The 15,619-nt window shown below is 40.2% G+C and overlaps 1 protein-coding gene across 2 annotated transcripts; it reads left to right on the top strand.

Moving 5' to 3' along the window:
- Positions 1-5,788: 5,788 nt before the first annotated feature.
- Positions 5,789-14,926, top strand: POMP (proteasome maturation protein). 2 transcript variants are annotated; one of them, XR_012671998.1, is made up of 7 exons: positions 5,789-5,875; positions 7,402-7,499; positions 8,387-8,447; positions 10,676-10,777; positions 11,451-11,690; positions 12,665-12,758; positions 14,413-14,926. XR_012671998.1 is itself a non-coding variant. In XM_075139841.1 (6 exons), the coding sequence occupies exons 1-6, from the start codon at positions 5,873-5,875 to the stop codon at positions 14,478-14,480; spliced, it is 426 nt and encodes a 141-aa protein (XP_074995942.1). In that variant the 5' UTR covers positions 5,790-5,872; the 3' UTR covers positions 14,481-14,926. The 2 variants fall into 2 exon arrangements, 1 of the variants encoding a protein (XP_074995942.1); XM_075139841.1 differs by lacking the exon at positions 11,451-11,690 and having other exon boundaries at positions 5,790-5,875.
- Positions 14,927-15,619: the final 693 nt, after the last annotated feature.

Below are 15,619 nucleotides of genomic sequence, written 5' to 3'. Positions count from 1 at the left end.
AAAAGTAATTCATGTCATAAAACAGGTAGCTGTAGAGACTCAGAATTAAGAGATGCAATACAAAGAGCAAAAAAAGTTAAGCCCATTGTGTGGAAAACCTACAGTAAGGAAGTATGAATAAAATAATCCATGGAAAATGTATAATCATAGTTTCCAGAAAAATAAACAAAAATAAAATTTGTAATACATTATTTTCTCTACAGAAACAATTAATTAACTGCCAACACCCTTTACAATATAATAGCGTTGAATTTCATAAAAGCTTTTCCTGAAGAAACACTGTAATAGTTCTGTACAAAACCAACACTGCTGTTTTGCTCCAGCCTTGACTCGGTGAAGTCCACTCCGTGGGATCATTGCACCCATGTGGAACCCTCTGAAATTCAAGCAAGCTCTCTAGAAGTGTCAGGGTCTGCATACAAGCTGCTTACTGTAAGCTACAACTTCTGTTTACCTACATGCAAGCAAACCACAGCTTTCTGTCAGAAATGAGTCATCAGATTCAAACCTAAGCCCAAGCTTGGCCAAAATTCAGGAGGCTCTAGACCCACTTTGGATTTTGCTGGCTAAACCTAGGCACGCTGGCTCACATCCCAAGGAGTTCAATGCACAACTGCCTTTGAAGATTTGAGCCTTAACTATTTCTAAGCCAGCCATCACCATGCCATCCATGTGACTAATGATAGCATTCTTAAGCAGCACATTGTGGTTGGATCAGAAACTTTGTCACGCTTTTGTTTTTAAAATGACAGAAAAAACACATGGAGGATATTTTCTGCTGACAGTTTCTTATAGGGAAAAGAAACACTATTTTTAGTGATGCATAAATTTTTGCTGAAAATGTCTGTTTTCTGAGCGAAATGCCAACTTTTTAGTTTGGTGATTACTGGCTTATTTATTGTCTTCAGCTGTAAGAGGAAATTAAGATGACTTCTGATTATCTTGCTGCTTAATGGATATGGTTATGAGTCAGAGCAGTCTCAGACTCCCTTTTTGCTGCTAGGCATTTTGGCAAACTCCTGGGTGATTTTTTTCCTGCACAGTAGCAGGAATGGGAAGTAATGTTCCATTCAATTCTTTCAGCTGTGACTACTATTAATTATTTTCAAGGTTTCCCTTAGGAAGACACTCTCACAGGAAACATGCTCTCAGTCTCACCTGTATGTGCAGGGTGGTTATGCTTCTGGGAGGCAAATCACTCCAGGCTAAGGGGGAAGATAAAAATGTTTTTTTCTGTGAATTCTCACGAGGGACTTGGTTTCAGTGCCAAAAAAAGAGAGTTTATGGAGCAGTGAGATCCTGACTACATGAACACTGGATAGGTTAAACGTTGGACTCAGGCTGAAGGATTATTTTAAGAATTATATGGTCACAAGGAGGTAATAGAGTTTACTGAAAATAGCCATTAATAGGGAAATACTCCTACCAGCATTCCACCAGGTACTGCCCATGTAGCTTCAGCTGTTGCATATACATTGCTTTTTATCCTTCAACCCTGTTTTTTCATAATCCTCACAGCATTGCGAGTGAAGAGAAAAAGTACTCAAAACCAGCCACAAGCATCTAACTCCCAGCTAGACCGTACAGAGGCAGCTGGCAAGCGCTGGGGAGGAAGGCAGGCTCAGGGTGTTTGGCTACTGAGCATCCCCTAGTGACCGGCTCTTCCCATGACAGCCTCCTGCTTTTCTGAGTCCACCAAAGAGCACAGCGACGAGAAGCCCACGTTTCCCAGAGTCCAGACAACGGATTACTACAAATAAAGAAAGAGTACAGATACCAGTCTGAGACTTACAAAAACACAAGCTACAAAATAAGTCATCACTTCAAGACAACAAGGACCTCTTTTAAATCCAAGTATGTAACTTGGATTAAAAAACAACTGGCATCCCTTCTTTGACCTTCCAAAATAGGAACTGAAGACACTTCTACAGATATACTATCTTTTCACTTAAAATTAACTAATGACTTATAAATCAAATAATTGTTGGAGTTATTTCCCCACTGGATGCTACAGCATGTTGAAAAAGGTTACATTTCATGAGAGATAACAATGTACTTTTTTGGTCATCTATTGGACTGCTTTTTGCATTTGAATGATGAGGATGGACACGTTTTGACTCAAGAAAATCCTGCAAGCTGTAGAGGTTTGCTGGTAAACAAACAGGAAAAAATCATCTGCTTTGGCAATATGTAGGATTCTTTTTTTTTTTTTTTTTCTCCCTGCAACAGTAACTTTTTTTCTAAATACTTTCACCAGCTTCAGGAAAGGGTGGGTTAGAGTCAGGGGTTTCCTGAGCCTTTTCAGAACATGGTTTTAACGTAGCCGAGTGTTCAGAAGAGCCCCTGGAGAGTCTTGTTTTGGAACACTCTGACGCCTACACATTATTATCTTTGCTACGTTTTGCAGTTTTGTGTGAAATTTATTTTTAATCTTTAACAAAACATGCCCCTGTTTATCTTAAATTCAGAAAAGGTTTAATAATTTAAAACAAAATAACTTTTTAAATAATTAGATTTACAATAAATGCCAAAACATAAAAGTATAAAGCAAGTTAACAAGAAAGGACTTCTTAAAGATCAAAGAAAATGTGTTTATTTGATTTGATTAAAAACAAATAAAAAGTACTTTCACTTTAACAGGTTGTAACTGGCTGTTGACAGAAACCAGTGAAAGAGTTTCCCAGTCCCACAGGATAAAGGTTTTCTTCTGATAGAGGTTCACGTACTCAGAACAGATTGCCCACTGATACGTCAAAAGAATTATATTTGAAAAGCGACAAAGCTGCATCAATATTAAAAACTGTGGATACAAAGGCAAGTTTCCTTGGACAACATACTCCTTTTGCTATTATTAAGTAGGACTGATGGTGTAAATCAATGGGTATTTCTATCTTCCATCCCTCTATACACAAAAAAGCTCTAGGAATAGGAGAGGTAAAAAGTATCATTTCATTTGGTGGAAAGGCAGGATATATTAGGTCAAAAACTGCTTTAACATAGCAGTAGAGCTCCCAGAAGAGAGCTGGCTTCTGTAGATCTCCTTCTCCATGGGCAGAGGAGGCTTTGCCCCGCCAGCCATGTTGTGCCTCTGTCATGACAAGTTTCAAGTCCACCAGGGAAGTCTCTCCCCGAGGCTTCAATGGGAAATGTACAGACCTCTCATGAAATGATGCCATGCGAGGATCCAGGCAAGAAAAAGCTAAGTAATTGAAACAGGAATTTGCTTTAAGTCAGGCAGTCTAAAACTTTGTTTAATGAGGTTTTATGTTTGTTAATACCAATTTAACTGCTAAAAAAGCATTTGAAACAGTATGGTTTTTTTAAAAAGAGTAAACGCTTCCCTCATTTCTAAAAGATAAAAGAATCCATGGTCTAAGGATCGCTTGAAACCTCAGTGAAGTCCCCCAGCTAAACCAAAAAGACCAAATTTGACATTCCAAAAATGCCGAGGTAAAAAACATCCAGAAAATATTTAAAACATTCATACATTTCAGATCTTCTCTACACAAAATTATGAAAAAATCATTCTTAAAAAAATAATAATTTATAGGTTATTTTTAAAAGCAATATGTGAAATTCACCATCCTAACTTTACAGAAGTAATCATTTTAGAGGAGCGGTAGTTATTTTCACACTAATTTTAGAGTGTCCACATACTCTAAGGAGTATGTCCACATAGCCTTTTTTAAGAGAGTGCACATACAAGAACGGCCTCTTTAGCAATCACAGTCACTGCATCTCATTTCCCACCCTGTTATCATCGGCCTGGAAGATGCCTTCAGACTATCCAGACCTGCACGCCAGCAACACTCCCTGGCAGGCAGGCTTCAGCACACAGGGCCCTGCATGCTGGGGCTGCTGCGCCTGGGGCAGTGCCTGTGGGCTCCTGTCTGCACTCTGGTGAACCCAGTGCTGGGGCCAGCCTTGAAATCATCTGCAACACAGAGGGCAGCCATACCTACTGCTTCTGAGCAGTCAAAGCACTCATCGCTCACCACATGCTCTCATTTCTGATCAAAGGTTTGGTCAGCCCGACAGTTGCTCATGCAACTCCTATCAACTTGCAGCGGGGCCGCAGAGAGGAATGAGATGCTACTCCAGTCATCCACTGTTGAGATGCTCACTGTAAGATCATTAAAACAAAGCTGGTTGTGAAAGAAATCAAGCCTTGCTCCGATTTAAAATACTCAGTAATTTGATGAGAAAATATGTGTGTGATTTGTGTTTATGTCTGGAAGTTTTCCCCAGTGTGAAAGCCTTTAAAGGAAAACCAGATCTTTCTTGCAATGTATGTTCTTTTATGTTATGCAGCCTAGACTGTGGATTGCAGTGATGTCAAAAATGTACATGAGTGATTGCACCCTGCGTCCTGCAAGAATGACTTTGAAAGTTAGATGTTTCATCTCTACAGTCATATCCTGATCAACAAACTCAGTCAATAAATAAATACATTTAGTGACAAACCTAGCTTTTTCTGTAAGCTGCAGTTAAACAGGAACTTGATTTGTTTTTTGTATTCACATCTATTCTATAATAATGAAACCAGCACCACAATATCCGAGTACCCATTATAATTATAAGATCAGAGAAACCTTTGTGGTACCCGTTTTCCTAAAAATGATTTAAAAAACCCAGTACTCCATTCTCATTCTTTTGAAGTCTTTGCTTTAAGCCTGAATACAAAGGGCCAGAACTTTGGTTGAGAATGTTTTTTTTTAAGTGGTGAACTGATTTTGCCCAAGAAAGAGGAAACAGAGTATAAAGCATATGGATTTTTCAGTAATTTTCTCCAAAGCTGAGTGTGCCATTAAAACATATATAAAATTCCCATTTAAATATTGCTTTTTGTGCAAGGTGTGGTGTTTAATTGTCACATATGAAATTTGTAGCACCAGGGCGATTTGGGGCAAAATCTTAAAGGGTTGAATGAGCTACAGGCCTCAGAAGAAATATGTGAAATAGATACGCCAGATACACATCTGGAGCTATGCATCAAAATCTGTGGAAAACTTGCTCATGATTGTCGGAAAGTCTTCGAAGTTCTTTAAGTGCAAGCTAATATTAACTCCGTTACCATTGTGGCTATTAATTCCTGCCTACTAACACAGCAGCTTTTATCCACCATTCTCAAAACTCATTTCCAAAGATTAACCTGCTGCAGGCCCATCCCTGTCAGTCACTGACAAAAGATCAGGGCCCTGAGGGCTGCCCGACGTAGAGCAGTGCACCCCAACACCTCCCATTCGCACAGCGCTGCCCAGGGAGGCTCCATGGCCGGCCCAGCACCCGAGGCCACATTTACCTCAGGAAGCATTGCTGCCTCGTTTCGCTACCTCAGGCTGTCAGCGCTGTGACGCTGTTGGGGTCACCCAAGCTCTCTGCTTTTGCTGCCTGTGGCCCACTGGGAGAGGATGGGGTTGACCAGGAAAAGCACGCGCCACTTGACACCACAACATGGCCGCCCTGGCCTGCTGTGGGAACCTCTCGGTCAACTCCAGCTCCTGCTTGGGGCCAGGGTGGTACAGCTGGGCTTTGCCGGCATGTGGGCACAGTGCGGTCAGTCTGCGAGCAACAGCCCTGGAAGCAGGCAAGCCACGGCCAAGGAGGGCACACGGCCAGAGAGGCAGCCCTCACCCCCCGAACCTCAGGGCAGGGCAGCCGCCACCAACCGCAACCCTCCCAGGGCAGCCGCGGCCCCGCCCCCTGCGAGGCCCCGCCCCCGGCCCCGCTCCCGCGGCCCCGCCCCTCCCCGCGCGGCCCGTCGCGGAGGCGGGGGGCGCTGTTCCCTCCTTACGTCTGACGCAGCGCGCCGGGGGCGGAGCGGAAGTGAGGAGGAGGAGTAGGCGGAAGTGGCTGCGCGTGTGGGGCCAAGATGGTGAGTGTGGGCTGCCGGTGGGGACGGCGGGGGCGCCGGGCGGGGGTTGTCCTCGCGCTGGACCGGACCAGACCGGCGCGCGCGCCTGTCTACCCCACTGCCCCCCCTCGGGCGTTGGGGTCCCCGGGGGGGCGGCCTTGGGCGGGGGGCGCTGGGGCCGTGCTGAGTCATGGGGGTCCGGCGCGGCCATGGCGGGCGCTCGTGCTGCCGGCTCGGGGTCCCTCCCCCCCTGCGCGGGCCCGTCTCCGCTGGGCGCTCAGGGCCAGGAAGGCGCGAAGGGTGGGCGGCTGCGGTTAAAGCCCTTCTGCCGGGAGCGGGGTGGGACGGGGCGGCCGAGAGCCCCGGTGATCCCCCGCCTCCCGGAGCCAGGGGCTTCGTGCGGCGCAGCCAGCGCGGCAGCTCTCGCGGAGGGAGGTCGCGCCTCTGGCCTTTGTGGTGGGTAGCAGCGGTGTGACCACCTAAGACGGACTGGGCACTGGCGTGACTCGAGAGCGTCACTCTTTGGGGGAGTATTTCATGGTTTTCTCCTTACCTTTGACTTTCACTTTGATCTTCCCTCTTGTCATGTCTTCCAGGTAGCGTACCTCTTTAATGCTTTCGCTTACAGCAATCTCAGGAAGGTCTGGTCAGTGTTGAGCACAGTGTTAGTTGTTAGATGCTTTACATGCGTGTAATAACAGGTATTTTAGGGTTTTCTAATAGCTGTTAGGTTATTGACAGTTGACACGTTAGTACAAAAGACCTTAAGTGTAAGCATGAATTTTCTGTCGGATCCGACAGTGCTGCTGGAGGAAACTCCTGCACTGAACAGCTCATCACCTTCCGGAGATTATTGCTGTCACCTTCCAGAATTTATTGTACATTGGCCTATTGGTGGAGCAATTTGTATGAACAATCCTAAAATCACTTCAATAAAATCGGGCAGGTTAGCATGAAATTAGTGGTCTGGGTTAAGATGGCTTTACTTAGTAAGTCTGTGGAGGTGTATTTTTCTGGTCTTCAGCTATAAGTTACTGTTTTTCCTTTGCTCTTTCAGTTAACTGGCATACTAGACCACTTGAATACACCTTGTCCTCTTTATGGCAGCCTTAAACCGTGGATAAAATCAATTTGATCTTACTTGATTGTGCCTGTATTGAAGTACATGAAGGAATGCTTAGGCATGTTCCTTTCTGTCCTGTCAGCTGAGCATGACCTGCCTTCTTCCTTTCCATCCCTGCAGCCCAGGGTGGGAATGAACAAGAGGTAATTGAGAGTTTAACTGTTTCAGCCAGATCCAAAAAATGTGTTATCAGTATCTTTAACTGTCTGAAAGAACTCTAATTTAGCATGGGGTTTGTGTTTTGGTGGTGTGTTGGTTGTTTTTTGTTTTTTGTTTTTTTTTTTAAAGAGACTCTAAAGTCTAGGGCTTTTACATGAGTAGTTTAAGGAGTCTTTGAGCACTTTGTTTCATTTGCCTGGCCTAATGGCCCATACACCAAAGGGGTCTGGTTCTGTTAAAGTAATCCTCACTTTTTTTGTTCCAGAATTCCAGAGGCACTTCTTACCTGTTGAAGGATAGTATCCCAATTCCTGAATTTTCAGCTTCAGGACCATTTGAAGGCCATGATCTTCTGCGCAGAGGGTACGCTTTAGTTTTTCTTGTTGAATTGTGCCGTAGCCAATATTGAACTTCAGATATAGGAAGAAAGTACATATTAAATGTTGGCTTTTTAAAGAAGGTTCTTGGAAGGTGTATCGCAAAAGCTATAGCCGAAAGTGCACATACTTAACCAGATTGTCTTTCAAGTGTGAATTTTCTGTGAAACGTCACTTCAAGAAGTAGATAACATTAACGGGCTTTTACCTGTGTGGTACTGCTCTTCAGAAAAGAGATGGCAAAGTATTAATAATTACGAAATATATGCTAGTTTTAATATACATGTATATGAGTGTGCCTTAGCACTGTGGGAAATGGTTAATTTCGGCATTGATAGAAAAAGTAAAGTTAATATAGTAAAAATAGTGTTTCTGGGTTTTGCCATTTTACATGAGTGCAAAACTATGTATGTATCTTGGATAATGAATCTAAAATAAGTTCATGGAGTTTAAAATGCGGGTGATACAACTATAAGTCGGGGGGGAAGGTATGTACAATATTCAGCTGAAAAGCTTGGAGACTTCTAAAATCAGATGCCATGTAGCTTGGACATAACTAAGGCTATGACGTTTTCATTTATTAATATTTTTCTCTATTTCTGGAAGAGGTCAAGGAAGAAAAGCTGTCATTCTGTTTTCTCAAACATAAAGAAAAAAAGATGCCTGAAATTTAAATTATTTTTCTTCTGGTAGTGCTGTAGTTAGAGGTCTTATTTGCTGCTTCACTATTAAGCTTTTTTTTTTGTAGTTCAAACTGTGCTATTTGTGTGTCTCTGTGGGTTGATGTTTGTCTCTGAGATTAGTTTTGGAGTGCAGCTTAAAAAACAATATCTTGATTAATTTGAAGTCCAATTTTTATACTTGTATTTCTAGCTTTACAAGTGTGAAAAATGAATTGTTGCCCAGCCACCCACTGGAGTTATCAGAAAAAAATGTAAGTATAACATCAAATGTAGCCATCTCCACTCTTAACTAATTATGAAGTTTAAATTAACAATGTGGTTACCTGGACTGCTTTTTGCGGTAACAAGTAACGAGCAGGGTCTTGCCTTTAACAGAATAAAGGTGTTCAACAATAGTAACATTTTATTTATACAAATAACATTGTTGGCAAATTTGTTTAATGTTAACCTCCCACTTGTGACTCTCTCCACTTCAAGTATGTAAGTGGGCTTCCAAGTAGGCATTTACTTAGTAAGGTTTAGTCGTCTAAAAGTTATTAAGCTAGTTGTGTATGCAGCCTCTATAGTTAGGCAGGGGCCACACCTGCCACTTCTGGAAGGCTGAGCCTCCCATTTTGTCTATAGGTTTACCATATATCTTCATTTTCAGACTTTCAGTCTGTGAACACCTAAATACTTTTCATTAAATTACTCGATCCCATCTAGAAATTGTACACATACAGTTTGTTGTAGGTGTATGCAGTCTTGTCCAGCTTAGTCACTGCTCGTGGACTACTTAAGAGTGGTCTGTGGACCATAGGTTGAAGGTAAAGGGAGACTAGTTCGACAGCCTTGGCTAAATAGCTCGCTGAACTGAATCTTGTCTCTGGTGCTTGTTTCGTCAGCACAGAAGATTTGATGTAATAAAGTGTCCTGAAGCAAAGGCAGTATTTGGATATAACGTTCCAAATTGCTAAGCTAATCAACAGGACGAGGTCTGAATGTAATGTCTAATGTATTCTAATTCTAACCAGTGCTAGTGTTGTCTTGAGCTAATGTTGTCTTGAGTTAAAAGGATGATGATAATGTGACACCAACTTCACGAGCTTATTTATAAATACTATAAATGTTTCAAAGCTATCTGTCAGTTGATCTTTTTTTTTTTCACAACTGACTGCTATAACTTAGTTTTTAACTCTGTTCTTGCTATATAAAACCTGCATAATTAAGATTATATGCTAGAGAGAAAAATTGCACAGAAGTAATTAAAGCAGATAATGAGATCCCCTAAGAAGTATGTGAAACTTTTAAATTGTTTTTTCCACGTATTGTTTGGTTAGCTTTTCTGTAAGTTCATGGCTAATTTATCTAAGAATTATTTTCATGTACATTTGAATGGGAAAAGACTTATCTTAGCCTGAGATAGTCATGGTTGTTTTTACTGCTGCAAATGGTAGCTTATTCAGGTAGCACTACTAGAAACCAAATCTTTCTGCTACCCAGATGAGGACCCCTACCTTTATAAAATAAAAGAAATGGAAAAATAATGTGACCAGAATTGTAAGTTTGGGATGAGGTATACAGATAGTATTTTCTGCTAACTTTTGAAGACCATTTAATATAGGTGGTTATGAAGAAAATGCATGTTATGCCTTTGATTTGTATTTTCCTGTTGGTTTTTGAGATCCCTTCGCATAAACAGGATGATATTCTCATACTAGTAGGCTTTTGTCATGGTGATTGAGTACAGGTTTTAAAATAAGAGATTTTTTCTGTTTTACTTTACAATATTGTATTGTGTCAACATTACAGGCATCTAGTCACTCCTGTAAAAGCCAAATTTGAGACTGGATTACTCAAGCTTAAGTTTAACATTAAGCATAAGTTACTTTTGTGTACTTCAGTATTCGTGAGCCAGCACTTTTTCATTAAAAGAACCCTCTACTAAATAGATTTTCTTTGCCTTACTGATCAGTTTTAGAGCAGTTGGTAAAATTATGAGCTTTCTTTTGCTTTTTGGAGTCATACGGTGTGTATGTGGTGCTCTGTCTTGCTACTTGATCGGAAAAGAAGTATTTCAAGTGTTTTCAAGTAGAGTCTCTGATGGCTAGCAATAACATCAATTGTGGCTTTCAAGTTTGTATTCGTACGTTAAACCAGACTTAGCTTTCAATTCATGCTGACAATATTGTAGTAATGTAAAGTAGTGCAAGACTATACCACTTGGTGGTGTTATATGTCCTGATTATCAAAAATAACAAAATAAAATTGCTACTGTTGATTTGTAATAATATCCAGCAAAAAGTAATTTCAGTTTCATAAAACAAATATTACTGCATCACTATCTATCATGTACATTTGAGACATATGATGGAATCACTGAATTTTTACATATAAATGTAATAAGCATGTTCATTTAAGTAGGATGTCACAAATCTCTTCTATGACTGTACTTGAAAGTAACTTTTTCTAAAATAAAAATCAATGTTGTTTGTGATAGTTCCAGTTAAATCAAGATAAAACAAACTTTGCCACGCTGAGAAATATTCAAGGACTCCATGCACCGTTAAAGCTGCAGATGGAATTCAGAGCAGTGAAACAGGTAGGCATTTTAATCCAACTGGTATAACTTAAACCACTTCAAAAAATTTTTATCTCAGAACATGCTTTCAGAGCGACATCTTTCTTTGTTGAAATACCTTATGTTTCCAAATGAAATTCTTTCACTGGACTGCTTTTATTAAAACCAACCAACCAAACATTGCAATTAATAGTTTCCAGAACAGTCAGTATGCTAAAGCCTTTCAGCTGCTGTTCTTTTATTGGTTACTTGGTGAAGTGGTAACTGCTCTAGCTTTTCTGTGGACTACCTTCCTGTAAGCCTGCAGAGAAAAGCAGGAGGAATTGAGTATTAATTCCTAAAATTAATACTCTCCTCTGTAGAACATATGATCTTCATGGGAAGGAATCTCTGCATCTGTAGCGCAAAGAGACTTAGGGATCTGAAGCAGGTAGTGATTTGGGAATGGATATAGAGATAACATGAAACCTGAAGTAGAGAATTTGCTATTATTATTGTTCTGCAGCCTTTCTTGTAAGATCAGGGGAGGTCTACAGGGAGTTAAATTCAAAGGTTTTTACTCTTAATCGGGAAGCTCGAGTCTGTCTCCTTTTCCTTCTTATCACCTAGGATGGAGAGTAACTGGAGGGAGGCTGACTTTGTCCCTTAGGAAACACAGAAAGCTCATTGGTAAACTTTTTTTGGCTTGTTGAAGGTTGTCAAGCTATTAAGAGTTGTTTTTCCAAGTGAGTTGGAGCAATTTTATACTCCCTTCCAGTGGATCAGGTGCTACTGAACCACAGTGAGCTGCATTAAACTTGGCAGAAATTACTGGTCCTGAAGATGTGGAAGTCAGACAGGACGTATGAAAACATCACTTGATCTCAGCTGTGCTGTCTTATGCGGAAAAATCTTTTTCCTATCTGATGTTAGCACATGGCAGAAAACGAGCCAGGTGGGGATATCCTGCTAGTGTGTCTCCACAGGTATTCTTGGGGCATGGGTGGGGGAGAGATGGTGATTGGAAGGTTCCTCCCAGCTTCATGTTAGATATACAAGTTCTCTTGTGGTTTAATTTCACTTTTCTAAAATGTTTACTGGAATAGTGTATTTGAACTTCTGACAATTGTACCAGTAGTGATTATGGAAATCTTTGATATATTTTGTGTGTAAAGAGATAGCTACATGATAATTTTATGGTTGTAAAATATGTTCATGGTGTAACTGAAGTATCGCTACTAGTAGTGAATGCAATTGTAAGTACAGATATGCTATTCTCTGAATGCTGTGTGTACCACTTGAAATTTTCTTTGTAATACTATGGGTGAAAGGTACAAAAAAGAATGTTGAAAGTAAGTGGGAGTGGACTTGAAGCTTAAGAATTGGTGGGGATCAGAGAAGTAATTATGATTTAGATTAACTGCAAGGAGGATTATGTTTAGATGTGAAAATCAATATAGCTCTTTCACTTACTTTCCTGACTTGTGACAGAGATGTAGGAAACTTAGAATATGGTTTCCAAACACTGCATGTATATGCAGTATATGTCAATTGCCCAATACTGGTCTCGAGGTGTTGATGTGTTTGTTGCAGTGAGCCTCCCCAGCTTTATGTGATAACAGAGGAGAAAAAAAAAAAAGTACTTTTTTTTTTAACTACACTATTTGCTGTAGTAGCTACACTGCAGTGAAAGCTGCAAATCTAGTGAAAGGCTGCTCTTTTCACAACAGAGATAAACAATAGAAGATGGTAGTGTTGGGTAGGTTTTGCTATCTATGTGTGCCAATAGTTCTCTTATTTCATTGTTTTTGAAGGAAGAAGTGACTTTGCCTGTCACTTTCTTAGTCACTTCAGCCTGAAAAATCAAAATATATAAGTGCCCTCAATTTCAGACTTGCAGAAACTTGAACTCTTGTTGTCTTTTTACAGGTCCAGCGTCTCCCATTTCTTCACAGCTCAAACATAGCACTGGATACTCTGAGGGGAAATGACGAATGCATTGGTTTTGAGGATATCCTTAATGGTAAATACATTCTGTTTTGAATGTTATGGAAACATTTAAAGGTAAAATTTGGGAACTGTGAAGTTCTTTGCCTCTACGGAATAAGAGCATTAAAAGCACAGAATACAAAGAAAAAATTGAATTCCTAAAGGCAAAGAAGCACTGGGGAAGGAGAAATAAATGTGGTTCAGCTGGTAGTTGCATGGAAATTACTCTGAAATATTGAGTAAGCCGGTATTTGCTTGTAGGCTGGGTTTCTAAAGGAGTAGAAGATTATGCATTTACGTTGTATGCCTGTTTCCCCAGAAACTTTTGAACTACTTGTGCAGATTTTGGCAGATGGAGGTTACAAAGATACAAAGTTTTTATAAGTTCTAGAATTAAAAAGAAAGAAAGGCTAGAGGAGAGATACTGAACTAATGACCCAGAGGTGTGGCAGGGGGCAGGCTCCCTCAAATTAACCTAACAATTTGCAGTTGTGTGGTGGGCTACTGACTGACAGTTAGTATGTGTGGAATAGGGTAAACTTGGAAAAATAGTTTTAAAAAAATATTTCTTTCTAGCTGGTAGTTTAAGGACATGGAAGGAGGCAGAGGGTATTTTGAGGTGGGATTGGAGAATGGAAAGAGCCAGGGAGATGGGAAACTGGAAATAATGGAGGGGTAAGTGGGAATCTAGAGGCATGAGGTAAATCTGGGATTATTTTCTGGGATGGATTTACAGGGAGCAAGGGAAGGAATCTTAGGTTATTGTGGTTCAGGGGGTAGAGCAATGTCAAACATAATTTATAGGAATTTGGCTATTTACCATTGCTCACAACAAGCTGTTATGTATTTAGAGTGCTAAGGAGTGAGTGGGTTAAAAGTGGTTTTGGTAAGGTTGTATTTATCAGCTGGGGCTGGATTAGATAATTTTGGTGTCTCTGGAGGAATCAAAGGCATTAATATGCCTTATTTGTGGAAGGAAAACACTGATACACCCATAAAGAAAGGTGTATTTCTTCCAAAGTGCAGTCACAACCTTTCTTCTGGCCTTGGTTTCCCCCCCCCCCATGGAAATGAAGTTCATACTGTCAGTATTAGTGTATCTTGTGTCTTCTGCACATTCCTTGATAATCTTTGAGTACAGTGGCTAACGTCAACCATACTTTGCAGAATGGAGGAAAACTCAGAGATTTCAGGACATAGAATTTCTGCGTAACTAGGCAGTTAGGTGGAGAAGAGAAACCACGAGTATGTCCCAACTAACAGAAGCGCTCGACTGTGAGCTCCTGTTGCGCAGAGAAGTTGCATTGGAAAGAGACGTGGGGCACCTATGAGAAAAAGCTTCAGCAGACTTGAGTTTTCTTAAACATAAAACTCAATCAGCCTTGAGATTCAGGCTATAGGAGACTGTGCTTATGTAAAACGGGTTGGTTTTACTTGAAGTGTGTGTGTGTGTGTCCTTATGAAACACTGTTCCACTATAGATGTATTTGTTACCTGATGATTGCTTTGGATAGAGACTTATGAGTTACAGACCTGCATTGTGCAACACTGTCAAAAATCAGTCAAGTAACTGTTGCACTAAGCATTAGAATGAAAAGAAAAAAAAAAAGAAATATGGTCATGTTCATAGTTACTGTTGGTCTTTGTAGCTTGGTAAAAGCCTCATGCTGTCGACTTTTTTTTTCCAGATCCTTCACAGAGTGAGGTTATGGGAGAACCACACATGATGATGGAATACAAGCTTGGTTTATTGTAACAAAATGTACTCCACAAAAATGTTTTGTGCGTGTCTTTATACTGCAGATCTAAATACATGATACTAAATTGACACTCACAGTGTTAAGCAGTCCTACAGTTATCATTTGCCTTGATGAAAAGGCACATTAAATGTTTAAAGTCTATAAATTGTTCTGTGCTTGTTGTCAATTATATAAATGTCCTGTAACTAGGTAGTTTAAGTAATGTCTTCATACACTGCTCAGGACAATAGCTTCTTAACTATGGAAATGCTATATATGTATACAGAAAATCCAAAAATACCCATGCATTTTAAAACTGATTACTGTAGGTAAATGCATTTAATGGATGTTCTTGCAGAAGAACTTTTTAAGGGGGAAAAGAAAGTATTTTCCATTGAGTAACTCTTTGTTCATGAAAATTTCCATACAGTTTTTAAACTATTGAATAAAAGTTTGCTATAAATGCTCTTGCGTTCCAAAATATATTTAATCATAAATCAAGAATCTCTTATCCACAACACAAACCGTGTTGTTCCTTTTTCCTGCAGTATCTTTAGAGATCTTCAACTTCTGCACTGCCAGTGGAATCCTGCTACATAAATTTTATCCCCCCATGTTGACAGTTGTTCATGAGTGAGCCATTAAGCTTTTGTATAGAATTGGGCGTATCCTGTAAGAAGGGAGTTAAAGGTCTGGATTTTTTCATCTGTGTCCCTGAGAGGGTATTCTAATTTCTGAAAGTAGAAGCAAGTTCCATTTGGAGTTTAAAGAGGTGTTTTAAAATCCATTTGGGAACATAATCCCAAAAGAGCACTCGTAGATCTAGGTATTTTAGATTTCAGAGATTAAGAAAGAATGCAGTGCTTAATTATGACAGTACCTAATAAAGCTGCTGCAGTGAGAACATGAAGATACAGTGGTACTAGATGACAAATACAGAAATAATTTTTTGGGGTTTACCAAAATCAGATCTCAATTAAGGGAAAATGAGAGACCTATACTTAAATACACCTTTTAAAGGAACGGGCCACTGAAAGGTTTTTTGTGTGCTTAAGTAGGGGGGGGTGTTCTTAAATTCAGGGTTGTAACAACTATTTTCTGATGTCATACATGTGTATGTGTCATATATAAATCCTGCAAGGCAGCTAATATGATG

This window comes from Calonectris borealis, chromosome 1 (assembly GCF_964195595.1).
Source record: "Calonectris borealis chromosome 1, bCalBor7.hap1.2, whole genome shotgun sequence".
Lineage (NCBI taxonomy): Eukaryota > Metazoa > Chordata > Aves > Procellariiformes > Procellariidae > Calonectris > Calonectris borealis.
This window is presented reverse-complemented; position numbering and strand designations above follow the sequence as displayed.